Below are 16,465 nucleotides of genomic sequence, written 5' to 3'. Positions count from 1 at the left end.
ACAGTTTATTGGGACACAACTGTGGTTGAGAATCAAGAGTCTGTGGTCTGGAGATCACTTGTAATTCTGGTTGCTCTCTAGGCCCCAGCTGGAGGTTGGCAACCCCATTCCTCTGTATTATTGGCTCCACCTCCTGTGGCAGCCATTGTGTAGTTGTCTCCACCTCCTGGTGCAGACATTTTGGGGATGCCCACAGATTGAAAAAGGTTGGGGACCCCTGTTCTAGATTCAGCAATCCTTTCTTTTGTTGGGGGTTCTTATGGGCAGAGGTTCCCCCTGCCCCAAGGAGCCGATGTTTTGTTCTTCACCTGTCTGGCTTTCTCCTGTAAACTTTCTCCTTATTTCTTGGTTGGCTGTTGGGTTTCTTTTTATAGCAATCTGTATTATTTGCCAGTGTTCTTCCATTTTCACAGTTGGTTTTGAAGATTGGTTGGTGTTGTGTACACATGCTATAAATTTAGACATAGGGTGGAAGTATAGCGCATTGCTGGTTTACTGACAAACAAATAGGATTGAAAAATGGTGTGTTTTGCAAGAGAAAGTTTGTGTGAAAAATGGCATGAAAATAAACAGCATTGATTCACATCAAGGAAGAAGCAAACCTGAAATCGGGATACTCAGGGTGAAAAAGGAGGGATACATTTGTTAGTCCTGCTGTTAGCTGGTGAAAAATTCATCAGGTAAAGTTTTCTGTGTTGCTACAAAAAGGCATCATGTAAAGTTTTCTGTGTTGCTACAAGCATGCCGAGGGGAATGGGAGTGGTGCACCCACTGGTTTTCTGCTTCTTACGCAGTTGTTTCTAGGGCTATCCAACCCTCCCCCCATAGCCGTTATTTTAATGAAGGTACCTCCAATCTTCATTTTGGAAGAAGAAGAAGAAGAAGAAGAAGAAGAAGAAGAAGAAGAAGAAGAAGAATAGTTGGTTTTTCTATGCTGACTTTCACTACCACTTAAGGAAGAATCAAACCGGCTTACGATCACTTTCCCTTCCCCTCCCCACAAACCGGCTTACGATCACTTTCCCTTCCCCTCCCCTACCCTGTGAGGTAGGTGGGGCTGAAAGAGTGTGTGATTATCCCAGGGTCACCCAGCTGGCTTCATGTGGTTAGGAGTGGGGAAACAAATCCAGTTCGCCAGATTAGCCTCCGCCGCTCATGTGGAGGAGTAGGGAATCAAACCTGGTTCTCCAGATCAGAGTCCACCGCTCCAAACCACCATTCTTAACCACTACACCACGCTGGCTCTCCAGCAGAAACTATGAATGCAGAAAATGTTTCAATTGGGCTTATCCAGGAAGGTCCAAGCTCCGATAACTAATCACCTGCAATCCATCGGGAAAATTTCTTGCAAGCCAATGGGATGGACTTTAGCAGCAAACATGGGACCCCCTGGTGTTGAAGGTGAGTGGTAGATTATTAAATCAGAGCTCCAGGCAGAGTGACTAGTTTCAGGAAGGCTTTCTCCTACCTGAAGAGGGCTTAGACAGATGGCTTTCTATTTCCTCGACTGCCTGATCCTTCTGGGTGAGAAATCGGCATCCTTCTCCCCCTGAGCCCCTTGCTGATAAGGTTGGGGTTTTTTTTTTTGCAACGATTCTGTTGCTTTCCCAACTGCAGAGAAATTTATGTCTGTGAGACTGATTTGTTCACATTATCAGGCAACAGAGCAGCAACTGAGGTCGAGTGTGAGTTCCTGGTGGGATCTGAACTGGGGGTGACTGACCACGAAACAGTGCCAGGGGGCTGTAATAGATAATTCAGTGGCATGCGGACTACAGCAGCAGCGAAAAAGACCAATTCCATGCTAAAGATTACTAAAGCGGTGTGTGCTAGATGAATGGGGAGAGAGAAGGTTATCTCCTGCTGTCTCATAATTCTCAGACTTGGGGTCACCTGGTTAAATTGGTTGGTAGAGAGCCAGCGTGGTGTGGTGGTTAAGACCAGCAGACTTTAATCTGGAGAACTGAGTTCGATTCCCCGCTCCTCCACAAGAAGCCTTCTGGGTGGCCTTGAGCCAGTCACAGTTCTCTCCGAACTCTCTCAGCCCTGAAGGAGGCAGGCCCATGCATTCCACCCCAGGAATGACAGGGCCTTTGGGATTTTTGCCTTCCTTTGCAGCTTAGAAACACCCAACTGCCAGGGCCGAGTCAATGTTCCCAGCTTCATTTCTTCTTAGTCCCATTTCTAATGGCAAACCGCCTCTGAACGTCTCTTACTGATGGGATACACCTGGCGTTCCCAATGGTGCAACTAGCGGCCGTTTCTGGTCAGGAAAACAGCGTGGAAACAGGAAATCTTTCAACGAACGTCTGATTGTGTGGATCCAGGGAGGATCTGGGGAAAACATAACATGGAGTTAGGCCCTAAGTAAATGCATGTTCGTGCAGGATGATAGATCTATGTAGGTCCAGTGGCGGACCTACATTTTTGGGGCCCTGAAGCTTGAACTGTTATGGGCCACCCTTCGCAACCAGCAACAGTAGGGCAACATCCACCAAGGTCCAAAGGGCCTTGGTGCCCTTGCAAGGACCTCGAGGCCCAAATGGTGGAGAACAGGGTGGTGGGGTGGAGTCCTTGAAAATGGGCCATACAGTGATGAAATAAAACTACAGAACTATGAAGCCATGCACCAACAAAGGATCTGACAATCCAGCTGCCAAAATGTAGGCTGTGAATAGATTCTGGTGAGCTCAGTGAGCCCTTACAGCTGGGGGGTTCGAGTGCTGCAAGCCCCCGAGAAATTTTTGAAATTTGACCAATTACAGGGACATTTTGAGGCCATGTGAAATGGGTATTAGAGCACATTCTAAAGTCAATATTAAGTACTTCAACCCATCGGCTTATGATTCTATCACTTTAAAAACTTCATCGATTTTGTTGAGAAATTCACTCATTAAAAAAAGTTGCTTCAGAGGGCCCCTCCGGGATTAGGGGCCCTGAAGCTTCAGCTTCATTAGTCTATAGAAATGACCATGTAAACTGCTGTATAAACCATGAGAGCTAAAAGGAACCTCCATGTCCAGAGGCAGTATACCCCAGAATGTTGGATGCTAGGGACAAAAAAAATGAAGGCTATTTGTTGCTGTCCAATATTGGAAACAGTAGGCTGGCCTTGACGGACTTTAACCTGATCTGGCTGGATTCTTTTAATCGCTTCTTGACTCCACATAGGGGTCTGTGGCAACATGGGGGGCGGGGGGAAAGGTGTCTACAGAGGAGCCAACTTGGTGTTGCAGCGAGAATGCTTTGCGGACAGTGCATCAAAGTACATTCCAAAAGAGGTGGAGGGGGAGAGAAAATTTATCCTTCTGCTAGAAAAACAGTCATGAAATAAAGACAGCTTTGCAATTTGCGTATTGATTCTGCTGAAATAGAATTACATTCTGAGGAAGCCACTAAGAGCCTTTTTAAACAAGAACACTGAACAGCCCGAGTCTGGGAAATGGTGGGGGATGTTTCTGGGTGGCTGTCGAGGCAACGCTGGGGCACCTGCTGGATTGCAGCACAAAATTGATGGCGGAGGGGTGGGGAGAAACGAAAAGTCCAAAGGTTGTGTAATGCCTGAAATCATTATATGCTATGGGAAATGTATTGGAAATGTATTCTTTGATTTGAAATATATTCTTTGTACTCAATAAAGTACGGTATGTCTGCACTCATGAACATGCCACACTCAGCATATTAGAGGTGGCTTGTATAGTTACACCAAGCACTTGCATATGTTACAGGCCTCAAGTATAAGAGGCCCACTGTTGCTCCTTAGTTAGAAGCTAATTAAAGAATCCATAGATGGCCTTAGTATGTTTTCATAAGCTGGTTTTCCGGAGATAAGGACCAGCTAGGAACCCCCTTAGTTAGCTTTGGCAGAAGCCAAGGTCCAAGATAAGAAGGACAGCAGTAATTTAGGATCAAACAGAGAAGCACCTGGGAATGTGGGTCTTCTCTGCTCATTAGTGAGCATTAGATCACCACTTTCTCCGCAACGCCTCCGATTCTCTAATAGGGTATGCTAATCCTGGGGTCCCTAGTATTGGGTATTTGGGTCTCTATGTTATGCATTGCGTCTTTGTACCACCCATTACCAAATACTATAATTGTGCTTGCGATCCTTTGATGTCTGTGTGAATTGTCTTGCGCCTTGGGGCAATTTTCACCTGTTTGTGTATTGGCCAATAAACAAACTGCTTTGAATCTTCAACCTCCTGCTGTTTTATTGTCATTGGGATTGATACAATGTAACAGGCATTTCAGTTGTTTCCGGTTTTCGGAAAGGAGGGCTGGTTCCAGATGGAGAACAGCAGTAGTCATGCTCCTGCGGAGAAGAGCCAAAAATGGTCCTCAAAGATGAGCGTAGTGTGCAGACGTTAAATTAATGTGCAGTTTCTCTGTGGGGGAAAAGCAAGCATGTTTCCAAAGAGCAATTGATGAAAAGCCACATCCCAGCTCTGAGGCTTTTGTGCCAAACACTGAGAGCTACATGACTGGAGTTGTCAGTAGGGTTGCTAGCTCCGGGTTGGGAAATACCTGGAGGTCTTGGGGGTGGAGCTAGAGGAGGGTGGGGTTTGGGGAGGGGAGGGACTTCAATACCATAGATTCCCATTGCCAAAGCAGCCATTTTCTCCAGGTGAACTGATCTCTATCAATTGGAGAACTGTTATAATGGCAGATCTCGAGCTACGGTAGTACCTGGAGGTTGGCAACCCTAGTGGCCAGTGATTTTTTAAAAACTCACTTATCAGTCATGCAGGGGACCCGATTTGAATTGGAACTGCAGCATGAAGGGTGAAATTTTGAATCTTTCTTTGTTCCAACCCAACTTCAACTTTGGAAAACATACAAGTAGATCATTTTTAGAAAACAAATAAACTATTTCAAATGAGTATTGTGCATTACAGAATCACTCTTGAAACCCTGACCATCAAGTTTCTAGCTCTTTGTCCTCAGCCATTTAAGCTGTAGGTCAGTCTTTTTAAAAGCCATTAGCAGCATTAGAGAGGTTTTCTTTTCAGACTTCAGTGTAAACTCTGCCTCATTTTTTATTATTCATCAGCTGCTACATAATCAAGGTACATTTCCTCCATGTGCATTTGGCAATAACCCTGCGACAATTGGAACATGTTTGCACATAAGCAATTATCAAAAATGCCAGAGCTCTGTAATTTGGTACCTCTAGAAAGCGTAGCGTTACTTAAGCCTAGAATTAATTGTGAGTTGGAACAAACCTAGAATTAGCTGCCAGAACAGCGGCAAGGGTGTGATTAATTATCAAGGTGGTTACTGGATTCTACCCAGCCCTGCAACATTTCAGAACACTGATGACTCTCGGCTGTGGGAACCCCTTTTGCCTACCCATCGTATTTTGGAAGGTGGATGCCCCCAGCGGCTCTCTGCCGTTTACCTTTCCTGTAAGGACTTCAAGGACCCACACATGGGGTTCCCTCCCCTATTTTAGGTTAGATTTCACGATCCGCAGCGACACCAATTGTGGATCTTTCCCTTGTGCCCCCACCCCAGCAGTCCTTTCCAACTATCGGAAAATGGATTCCTGGGATTGTAGGACCTGTATAGACTAATACCTGTGTGAGTTGTGGGGCTGTACTTAGGAGGGAGGAGGGGGCAAAAATAATCTTTTCCTCTCTCTCCCACCAGGACAGCTCTGCTGTTCGAAGGGGGAGATTCTCTGGCCCAAGGTCACTCAGACCTTTTATGTAAGGCTGTTTCCTTTGCGGACATCCCCTGACTGCTTTGGGGTTTTGCTTTGATTGTGCAATGCATGCCTTTTCTGACTGTCAGAGGTCGCCTCGCTCTCCACATGTTTTGCTTGCCTTTTCTGGATGCAGCCAGCATCCAGAAAAGGCAAGCAAAACGAGCGAGGTGACCTCTGATGGTCGGAAAAGGCATGCATAATCAAAGCAAAACCCTGAAGTAGTGTGTGTGTGTGTGTGATAGGTGACCACGAGGAAATCGCCATGCATAAAAGGCCTCAGTGAACTTCATGGCTCAGTGGAGATTTGAAGCTGGGTTTCGTGAGTCCAAAACTCTGAACCCCGTGCCCTGGGCTGGTTTCCGGTTTGGTGGGCAAGCAGAAAGTGCCCAGGGGCCTCTCACCCCAACCCTGCCCACCGTCAGGAACCTTTCCAACTATGGGGAAATGGATTATAACTATGGGGAAATGGATTGTCTCCCTTCCCACCCCCACGTAACTATAGGGTTGCCAACTTTCAGATAGTAGCTGGAGATCTCCCGCTATTACAACTCATCTCCAGGCAACAGAGACCAGTACCCCAGGAGAAAATGACCGCTTTGGCAATTGGACTCTATGACATTGAAGTCCCTCCCCTCCCCAAACCCCGCCCTCCCCATGCTCTGCCCTCAAAAACCTCCCACCAGTGGTGAAGAGGGACCTGGAAACCCTGCATGTCTCCCCCCTCCAGTGCCCGTGCATTCTTTCCCTGCCCCCCCACTACAAGCCCTCCCACCGCCTGTGCTCACGGCTACGCGTGGAACACAGGCAGGATGGTGCTGCTGCAGTCGTCTTGTTTGTGGGCTTCCTAAAGGCACCTGGTTGGCCACTGTGTGAACAGACTGCTGGACTTGATGGACCTTGGTCTGATCCAGCAGGGACTTTCTTATGTTCTTATCTGCCCTTCCCTGGCAGTGCCAGGTAGCATGTGCAGCTGAGATGCGGGTGGTGGAGTGTTCAAACATCAGTGGGCAGGGGGGTTGGCTTCAGTGGGCCCCTCTGGACACAATCAAAGCTCTGGACCCTGGCACCTTCCTCATTCTGAATGCATGCTGACACCGTCATTGCCTGTACTGCCGTGGTTCTCTCTACCAGTTTTGCTGCCCCTTCTGCCTGGCATTTCTTCACCACAAATGGGGACTTCTTTCTTTCTCCGATTGATCCCCCTTTCCCATAACCATTTGCCCTTTCCCCAGCATCCTTTGCCCTCCTTTGAGAGCCAGCGTGGTGTAGTGGTTAAGAGCGGTAGTCTCTAATCTGGAGAACTGAGTTTGATTCCCCATTCCTCCACATCTGGTGAACTGGGTTGGTTTCCCCACTCCTACACATGAAACTGGCTGGGGGACCTTGGGCTAGTCACAGTTCTCTTAGAGCTCTCTCAGCCTCACAAGGTGTCTGTTGAGGGGAGAGGAAGGGAAAGAGATTGATTCTGACTTAGGACCTCAGTCACAGCAACTTCTTACACAGAGAAGACACAAAGCACCTCAGTAATCCAGCAGTTTTGATTTCTGACCCAGATACTTTATCTGTGCTTGTGCAGACTCTCCCATGCCCACCCAGCGTGAGAGCCACCAGGGTGTAGTGGTTACGAGCGGTGGTTAGGAGCAGTGGACTCTAATCTGAAGAACCGGGTTTGATTCCCCATTCCTTCAAATGAGCTGCGGACTCTAATCTGGTGAACCGGGTTTGTTTCCCCACTCCTACACATGAAGCCAGCTGAGTGACCTTGGGCTAGTCACAGCTCTCTCAGCCTCACCTACCTCACAGGGTGTCTGTTGTGGGGAGGGTAAGGGAAGGTGATTGTAAGCCGGTTTGATTCTTCCTTAAGTGGTAGAGAAAGTCGGCATATAAAAACCAGCTCCTTCTTCTTTCTCTTGAAAGCAATGGACAGCATCTATGTTTGGAAGATGGGCATCCAGTTCCTAAAAGAAAAGGACTATTTGTTGGGCACCTCCAACAAAGGTGCTGAGATTTTTATAGAAATAAAGATTTTGCACATTCTTTGCACCAACTAGGAGATATATGAATCTGCCCTTTTTGTTTCTTTTTGTTTTCATGTGTTGTTACAGATCCTTTATGTTTCACCTGTTTTTCTTGTTTGTTTTTAATGTCATTTGACACTACTTATATGCAATTGGTGCAAAAATAGGCGCCCATCTGCATAATAATATTCCTATTGAATATTGTCAGTTGGGGGGGGGAGATGGCTGTAGTTCCATTCTGAGTAGGAGTAACCTATGTCAGAAACTGGAATTGGGGGCTCAAAAACTGTGTCTTCACAAAATTTGGTAACATGTCTTACCCTGGTTGAAGTTTTGGGTTGCTCTTCTCTGCCTTCTTGTTTGATTTCCTGGTTGCTTCTGGGTTCACCTCCAGACAGCTGGACCTGACCCACAAGTAGGATCACAACAGGTAAAAAAGTCCACATCCAGTTCTCCTTCCCGGTTCTTAAGCCAGAAAGTGCATGTTTGCATCGGGGAGTGTTTTTCATCCTGCATTCCTGAGTCTGCCCTGTGACATTAATGCATTTCATGTATTCCCCTTGGTACAATAACAGCTAGCTCTCAGGAAAAGCGACATAATCATTAGACAGACACGGGTGCTGCTGTGTAAACAGGAGCGGATAAATTAGTTTTGCCTGGAATAAATCAGGCAGAGACACTGCTGGCTCTGAATTGCAACAAGGCCGTTCGGCCCGATAATGGCTGGAACTCCCCCTAATAATCTGATCTTCTCTCTCTCTCTCTTTCTCAAGGGCCTGAAGCCCATGGACCATAATGGGCTGTCTGATCCCTACGTGAAATTGCACTTACTTCCCGGTGCCAGTAAGGTGAGTTCTTCCCTTTTGTTTATTTACACTGCTAGGCTAGAACCAAATGCAAGGATTTTTCTCCCTGGGTCATTCTCTTTGTTGAAACATAGAATCATAGAGTTGGAAGGGACCACCAGGGTCATTTAGTCCAACCCCGTGCACAATGCAGGAAATTCACAACTACCTCCCCCACACACACACCCAGTGACCCATACTTCATGCCCAGAAGATGGCCAAGGTGCCCTCCCTCTCATCATCTGCTTAAGCTCATAGAATCAGCATTGCTGACCGACAGCCATCTAACCTCTTCTTAAATACCTCCAGGGAAGGAGAGCTCACCACCTCCTGAGGAAGCCTCTTCCACTGAGGAACCGCTCTAATTGTTAGAAAATTCTTCCTAATGTCTAGGCGGAAACTCTTTTGATTTAATTTCAACTCGTTGGTTCTGGTCTGACCTTCTGGGGCAACAGAAAACAACTCGGCACCCTCCTGTATATGACAGTCCTTCAAGTACTTGAGGATGGTTATCGAATCACCTCTCAATCTTCTCCTCTCCAGGCTAAACATACCCAGCTCCTTCAACCTTTCCTCACAGGACTTGGTCTCCAGACCCCTCGCCATCTTTGTTGCCCTCCTCTGGACCCATTTCAGCTTGTCTACATCATTCTTAAATTGCGGTGCCCAAACTGAACACAGTACTCTAGGTGAGGTCTAACCAGAGCAGAGTAAAGCGATACAGAGCAGAGCAAAGAGATGTTATCTGTTGTTGGACTGCGGCTGTCCAACAGCAGCTGCCGCAAACTTGGGCAAGCTGAAAATAACCTGCGCGCAGAGCAGTGATAAGAAATAGGAAGGATTTCCAGAGGGCTTCCAAGCGTTTGATGCACTTAACGTATGCTGGGTTGTTCCTGTCCTTCCACCATCCCCTGCGGCAAGTCAGAATGATGATTAATTAATGTGTCGATTATATTTATGTTCCACTTTTCAGCTGAGGTTAGCTGTCAAAGGTGCTCTTGGAATCTGTCACACAGGAACGCTTGTAGTGATCTGTGGGCATGGTTGCCAACCTCCAGGCGGTGGCTGGAGATCTCCTGCTATTACAACTGATCTCCAGCCGATAGAGATCAGTCCACCTGGAGAAAATGGCCACTTTGGCCATTGGACTCTATGGCACTGAAGTCTTTCCCCTCCCCAAACCCTGCCCTCCTCAAGCTCTGGCCCAAAAACCTCCTGCCAGTGGCAAAGAGGGACCTGGCAACCCTACTTCCACGCCCTGCAGAATTCTTGGAGGTCCCGCAGGGCCCTGATCTCATTCAAGAGACTATTCCACCTGGTCGAGGCCAGCTGGACATTCCTTGGGCCGGGGACCACCAGCAAGTTGGTATTCTATCTTTAAGACGCCGTGTCTTTAAGACGCCGTGTCTTTAAGACGCCGTGATTACAAAAAGTTGGGAGTCATTAGCGTATTAGGATGTCAGTTTCTAAGACACCGTTGAGGTTTCCTTGTGTGCTTAATTAACACTGCTAACATGCTCGGGGGAAAAACTTCCCCAAATTGTATTCTGGGGTATATTCATACCACATTCATGCCAAACTCTAATTTGCCATTTTGGGGTAGAAAAATGTTCCACGCTCGCACAATAGCAAACAACATTGTGTTTCATAATACCCAGACACCCAGAGGCTGAAAATGTGTTTTGCCATCAGGCAGAAATCATCTAACATTTATCATTGTTCATACTGTTTGAACCTGGGATATTTTACTACCCAAAAAGCAACTGTGGACAGTCAGATGTCCTCCAGGATATCAGCAGGGTTTATCAACAGGGAATCACCAGGAGGGGTAGTATCTCTCCTAAGCACTTAAATATTCTTCTTTGGATCAGTGTTTTTGGGGTGGGGGACGGACCTCAGGGGACAAAGCCCCCCATTGGCAAAATCAATAGATTTCTGGGTTGTTTTGTACACCAGTGGCTTTTTTTGTTGTCTACTGCAATAAAACTGTAAGTGGTAAGCAGCTGTAATTTAGGAACATTGTTTAGTAATGTGCAGGTGACAGTGGGCATTCCCCCTCCCAGGCAATTGGAGTAGAAATTCACCCCCAACAACATTAGCAGTAAATAATACCACTCCTGGGCCTCCCTGATTTAGTGCCTGCACGGTGTGGGTTTGTGTGTGTAAAGTGCCATCAACTCGCAGCCGACTAATGGCAACCCAGTAGGGTTTTTAAGGCAAGAAACTAACAGAGGTAGTTTGCTATTACTTTCCTTTGCATAGCAACCCTGGTATTCATTGGTGGTTTCTGTTCCAAGTACTAACCAGGTCCGACACTGTATTCCATTAAATTAGAATTCTGTACTTGACCTCTCTGAATTGTGCACTGAGAGACACTCAGTTCTGCGTTTTGAAAAAAAATGCAAATTGAGCAGGTTTACATGATCTTTACGCTAATTCTACAATAAAAAAAAAACAATCTGTTTTGCTTGGCATATTCTGGTTTTATGAAGCATTACAGATCTGTCTTCTTTCTTTCTTTCTTTCTTTCTTTCTTTCTTTCTTTCTTTCTTTCTTTCTTTCTTTCTTTCTTTCTTTCTTTCTTTCTTTCTTTCTTTCTCCATATGATGTTGGTGTGAGGATTTTCATTTCACCAGTTTGGGTTGCTAGTGTTGGCCAATTTGTTTGTTCCTTTTACAGCTTTTGTTTTCTTTCAAAGCCAGTTTATCCATTTATATGTTACACACTGCTGCAAAAATGACATTGGCCTTTCTTCCACGGGTTGTTCCCGTCGCGGTCACTCCCGACTACTTCGGGGCTTTGTTTTAATTATGCATGTATGTTCTGACTTCAGAAGTAGCCTCGCTCTCCCCTCGTGTTTTCCCCACGTTTTCAGGATGCTTTTTAAACCCCAAGTTTAAAGTCTGCCTCAATCCCAAATCAAAAACCAGTCCTGTGCATACTTGTCACTTTGTGTTTTTCTCCCCACACCTGTTCTCCCTCTCACATATCTGTCCCCCTCATCCACCCTCTTCCCTCGAAGACATTGTGGAGTGCACTAGCGAGAGAATAATGCCGAAAGTCCATGAAGCTGCTTATTTGGTCAGTTTCACAGCGAGTGTGGGTTAGTTTCAGATCGAACAGTTGAGAGAAAACTGAAATAACCACAAACTACCTATGTGGTGGTTTATTTGGTCAATTTCACAGCAAGTATGGCAGTTCTCGGCAGGATGGAACAGAACCGGGCTGATTTGCCGCTCTCCACTTATACGTGTCTTCTTATAAGCATGAAAGCCTTTTTTTGGGGGGGGGGTGAGTCCCGCGCTACCAATGGAACGACAAATGTCACATGACAGTGCGAGTGTTTTAATGATCTTATGACCCCTGCACTGAGTTATGCAGAAACAAATTGGTTGGGGGGGGGGGGTTGTCCTGACCCTTCTCTGCTTTGGCTGTAAAATGGCCATGGTTCAGATCAAATGAAAGACTCCCACTGCGGGGCTGGTGAGGGCTGGTGACCTTAAAAAAAATGCTACAGCCAATTACAAAGAAGCTTGTTCAGGAGGGAGGGACCCCTGCATGGTTCGGAAGCTCTGCATTTTCACTGGGGATGCATAATTGATCATGAGGTACTCCTGGAATTTATTTGGGGCAAAAAGCCCCTGTGTATAGTGTTTTGAGAATTTGACTGCAAATACTGTGCAGTTGGAGAGCAGCAGATCCAGCAAAAACAGACCATGCATAAAAGGCCATTGTCTCCAAAGTAGAACCAATGAACCAGGAATCTCCATCATTCTGTTTTTTTATTTCCAGTGCTTCCACAGAGTGCATATACTGTTTGCCACAGCATATGCACTTTTCCTTATCTGTATTCTGTTGATACACAAGAATGGATGAATAAGGCAATCTTAATGCAGTTGTATGCACTATTATAACAAGATGTTGTTTTGTGATACTTTACTATGTTCAGGTGATAGGCATTGGCAAAACACAGCTTTTTCTACATTCATGCTGAATATCAGTTTATACCTGAAAGGTTATTCCCAAGCTGAATTTGATTTAAGAAATATAGAGTTCTAACAAGGCAAGAAACATCTCAACCAAACTCCAGCTCAGAGGCATGTCTATCCACCTCCCCACACTCCCATTCAAAATGGCAAAAGAGATACCCCCCCCTTCATTTTTCAACACCTGAGTATAGATGAATAAGAACCTCCATATTTATGGGTGTGTGTGAGTGAACTAGGGAGAGACAGAATGGTTGTTTATGCATGGGTACTTTCACTCATGTTCGCCCCTGGTCTGTCTCGGTTGTTCCTTGGAGCTATGCATGAGTTTTCCGTCCATTAGTGATGACCCCGCTGCCAGCCCTCACAATGTCTGGGTCTTCCCATTCCTCTATTAACCAGACTCTTCCATCTTCCCTGAGCAAAGCTCGGGTGAAATCCCCATGCAGAAGGCAATGTGCGGGACATGCAAGCTTGGTTTTTGCTCACAGCCAATTACAAAGCAGCATGTCCAGAAGCGGGGATTCAAATACTTCCTGCTTCCTGCTTCCTTGGAGCTCTTTCTGAGCAGAAGAAAGGCTTTTTAAAACTGAGGGTTAGATTTCTCCCCCCACTTTCAGATTGCTCCGTTTTTGTTGTTGTTCTTAAAAAATGCTTTTTTATGTGGCAGTTGGGTTGGGGGGGATTTTCTCTCACAGTAAGCACTGCAAGTAAGCCAATTAAAAAGCAGCATTTAAAGGGGCGGGGACTTTATTTGAGCTCGGAGACTGCTGGTGCAGAGATTCCCAACAGCAAAGTGTGGGTCCAGCCAGCAACGAACCTCAGGTAAAACTCCCATGCATAAATGACCAATGAGAGATTCTAGTTAAGCATCACCTATCTTGGTTTTTAGGAATATCGTAAAGTTTCAGGCACTCCCACCTCCAGCCTGCTAATTGATAAATGATTGTGGAATTACTTTTCATAAGTACGGCTTCAAGGTCGGGAGGGAGGCACTGTTAGAAAATGAAAACTATAAATAACCTTCCTTTAGAGAAAGGGTGGGAGTGGAGCACCGGCCTCCCATGCTGCAGGGTGGATTTGCACAATCATGTACTGCATAAAAGCTTGCAGGTTTTTCTATGTGAGACCTTCCCTCCCCCACACATACAGTGGGGCCATTTTAGTAACACGTCTAGCGATGGCACACCACCAGAGAGCACACCTGTGGCTACTTTCCAACCATGTGGAATGGACATTTACGCACCAGCAGGACGGGGTGGGGATAACACTGTTTGGAAGAATCCAGAGAGGGGAAAATAGCTCTTGGCAATGCTGAAAGCATCCATTTGCTGGCAGCATCCTTCTGCTATAAAACAGGAGTCAGTCGAGTTGACTTTCAAAATTCAAAAATGGAAAATGCAGTAAGCATGCTGCCAAGTTTCATGGAGCGGGCTGTAATACAGAGTATCTGAAATATTTCCTGGCCTCCTTACAAACCCGTTGAGGGTTTGAGATGGTTTTGGATTTCAAATGAAGAATTGTGTGGTGAATATATATATTAAGCATCAGGACTCTCCTCCCCTTAAGCTTTGTTCCCTTTACTCTGCAAACAGGCAGCACAGCACACATTGGGCACTTCATAGGCTGTGAGTAATAGCACACCCTGGGACTTTTTCTAACCTGAAAGAAAGAAAAGATAGGTAAAAGGAAGGGAAAATAGCAGAGAACAGGAAAGAGAAACAAGCATGATAGAGAAGGAAGGAAGGAAGGAAGGAAGGAAGGAAGGAAGGAAGGAAGGAAGGAAGGAAGGAAGGAAGGAAGGAAGGAAGGAAGGAAGGAAGGAAGGAAGGAAGGAAGGAAGGAAGGAAGGAAGGAAGGAAGGAAGGGAAAATGGTAGAACAGGTAAGATAGAGAAATCTTGGGGTGGCTGGTGTGCAAAATATTTATTTGTTTATTTATTTATATCCCAACTTTCAGCCCATTGGGGCCCAAAGCATCTTACACCATCCTGCTCTCCTCCATTTTATCCTCACAACAACCTTGTGAGGTATCTCCCAACCTACATAAGTTCTGTTTTCTTGCACATGTACATGCACATTGGTTGAGATCATCCAGAGAGGCTCTTATCTGTTTTCCTGTCTTCAGAGGTGAAGTTGGTAGCTGCTGGAGAGCGGGATTTTTCAGTGGTGGCACCCAAGGTTCAGAACTCTCTTCCTAGGCACTGTCTACTTTGCACCATCATTCCTCCTATTCAGGGTCCAGGCAAAGTTTTCTTGTATTCAGGCTGCTGGGGGGCTGTGTGCTGAAAGGCGGAGCATGGCCTTTACTAAATAGGATAAAATACATATATTTAGTGTATCCTCTGTGGATTTTATTTCTTTTTCTGTCACACACAACCCCTACATAACAATTTGGTCATTTTCTCTATATGGGCTTCTTTCTGAAGAGCTGTTCTTCACTGACAGTAACACCATCAGTTAATTCCCTTACTTTTATTTTGAGACTATAGAAAAGCTGGGGTTAAGCAACTAGAAACAGGATTGGGACCTCAGGGTTAAGGCCAATTTCCGCACCCTTGCTGTTTTGATTCCAGTATTGTTTCGATTTTGTGTCTTCCTGGTGAGAAAAGAACCTGGGAGTATTTCCCCAAAAACCATTCCCTCCTCCCTCATGCTGAATTTTTTCCCTGTTAAAAATCATCACAGTCTCAATGTTATTTTTCTTTCAATTGCTTATTAGTGGCATATTAGCGGAATAAAAATTGCACAATATGGCATTACATAAGATGGAGAATCAATGAAAAGGAGATGGACTGAAACCAACAACATCATCTGAAACTTGAAATGTGACAAAAATAGCAGAGTTGGGGCTTTTTCCTCCCTTGGCCTTGAAGCTGTTTTTATTGATCAGCCGCCCATTTCTTGGACTGTGCGGTCATGGTTCCTGGAGGACCCCTTTCCTGCTGAGCGATCCGAAACTCTCTCTTTCCACTTGCCAAGGAGTCTTTCTCCTGTTCTTTCTGCTTTGGTTTCACAATGATGGCAGAAGTTACCCGATATCAAAGTCCGAGATTCTTTTACAGAGAGGGAGAGCTTTTTGAAGCCTGGAGTTCAGGAGTGGAACAAAGTCTGAAGTAACCGACAGCGGGATTTTCAGTTCAGGCTACTGATAAATCAGAGAGCTGCTGAGAACAGCTGTATTAAGAAGAGATCTGAGAAGGGAGGGAAGGTTGCAAACTCAGCCCCAGGGAGCACTGTGTAGTGTGTGGTACAGAAACAAGGAAAGAAAAATATATTTCCAAAAAAATCCTGTTGTAACAACAGGTGTATGTGGTTGTGGGGTTTGCATATTGCAAAGAGACACATTGCATCTGGAGGTGGTTTTGAATTTCTCATCCCTGCTGTTTTTACCCACCAAAAAGCCTGTTTTGATTTCACTTCTACCTGGTGTGGATCAAACCTAAAAGTCTTTATTTTCTCACCATTTCTGGCTTCTTTGCATGGGATTTTTCCTATTGGCTTTGATTAGGTGAAACGTTTTCGCTGATAGAAGAGAGTTCTGTCAGCGGAGCAGACTTTCCTCACTTGCCCCCTCCCGCTGCAGGTCAGAATGTTCCTAAAAATGGTGCTCCTGGGAATGGGCAAAAACTGAACCCTTTGTTCCATTTTGCAGAAATTTGACTTGGGATTCAACCCTGTTTCTGCATCAATCAGCATCTTTATTAGACATATATTACACATATTAATTGCTTATAAAAATGTATCGCAGGCATACACAGTACAAACAAATTGACAAAACCAACAAATGGAGAGATGAAATGGTTGACATAAGTGTAAATGACTATTGTAGGAAACAAAACAGGGAATATTGTTGAAGGCTTTCACGGTCAGAGTTCATTGGTTCTTGTAGGTTGTCCGGGCTGTGTAA

General features: G+C 45.5%; 1 protein-coding gene across 2 annotated transcripts in view; it reads left to right on the top strand.

Annotated features, from left to right (window-relative positions):
- The window catches only part of DOC2B (double C2 domain beta), a 168,970-nt gene that overhangs the window by 72,452 nt on the left and 80,053 nt on the right, over positions 1–16,465 (top strand). For both annotated transcript variants that reach the window (XM_056865137.1, XM_056865136.1), the window contains one exon: positions 8,499–8,573. In XM_056865137.1, the coding sequence (XP_056721115.1) occupies positions 8,499–8,573 (75 nt within the window). The remainder of the gene's footprint in view (positions 1–8,498; positions 8,574–16,465) is intronic.

Source organism: Euleptes europaea, chromosome 19 (assembly GCF_029931775.1).
Source record: "Euleptes europaea isolate rEulEur1 chromosome 19, rEulEur1.hap1, whole genome shotgun sequence".
NCBI classification, from domain to species: Eukaryota; Metazoa; Chordata; class Lepidosauria; order Squamata; family Sphaerodactylidae; genus Euleptes; species Euleptes europaea.
Note: the sequence above shows the minus strand (reverse complement) of the source record. Positions and strands in the feature narration are given on the sequence as shown.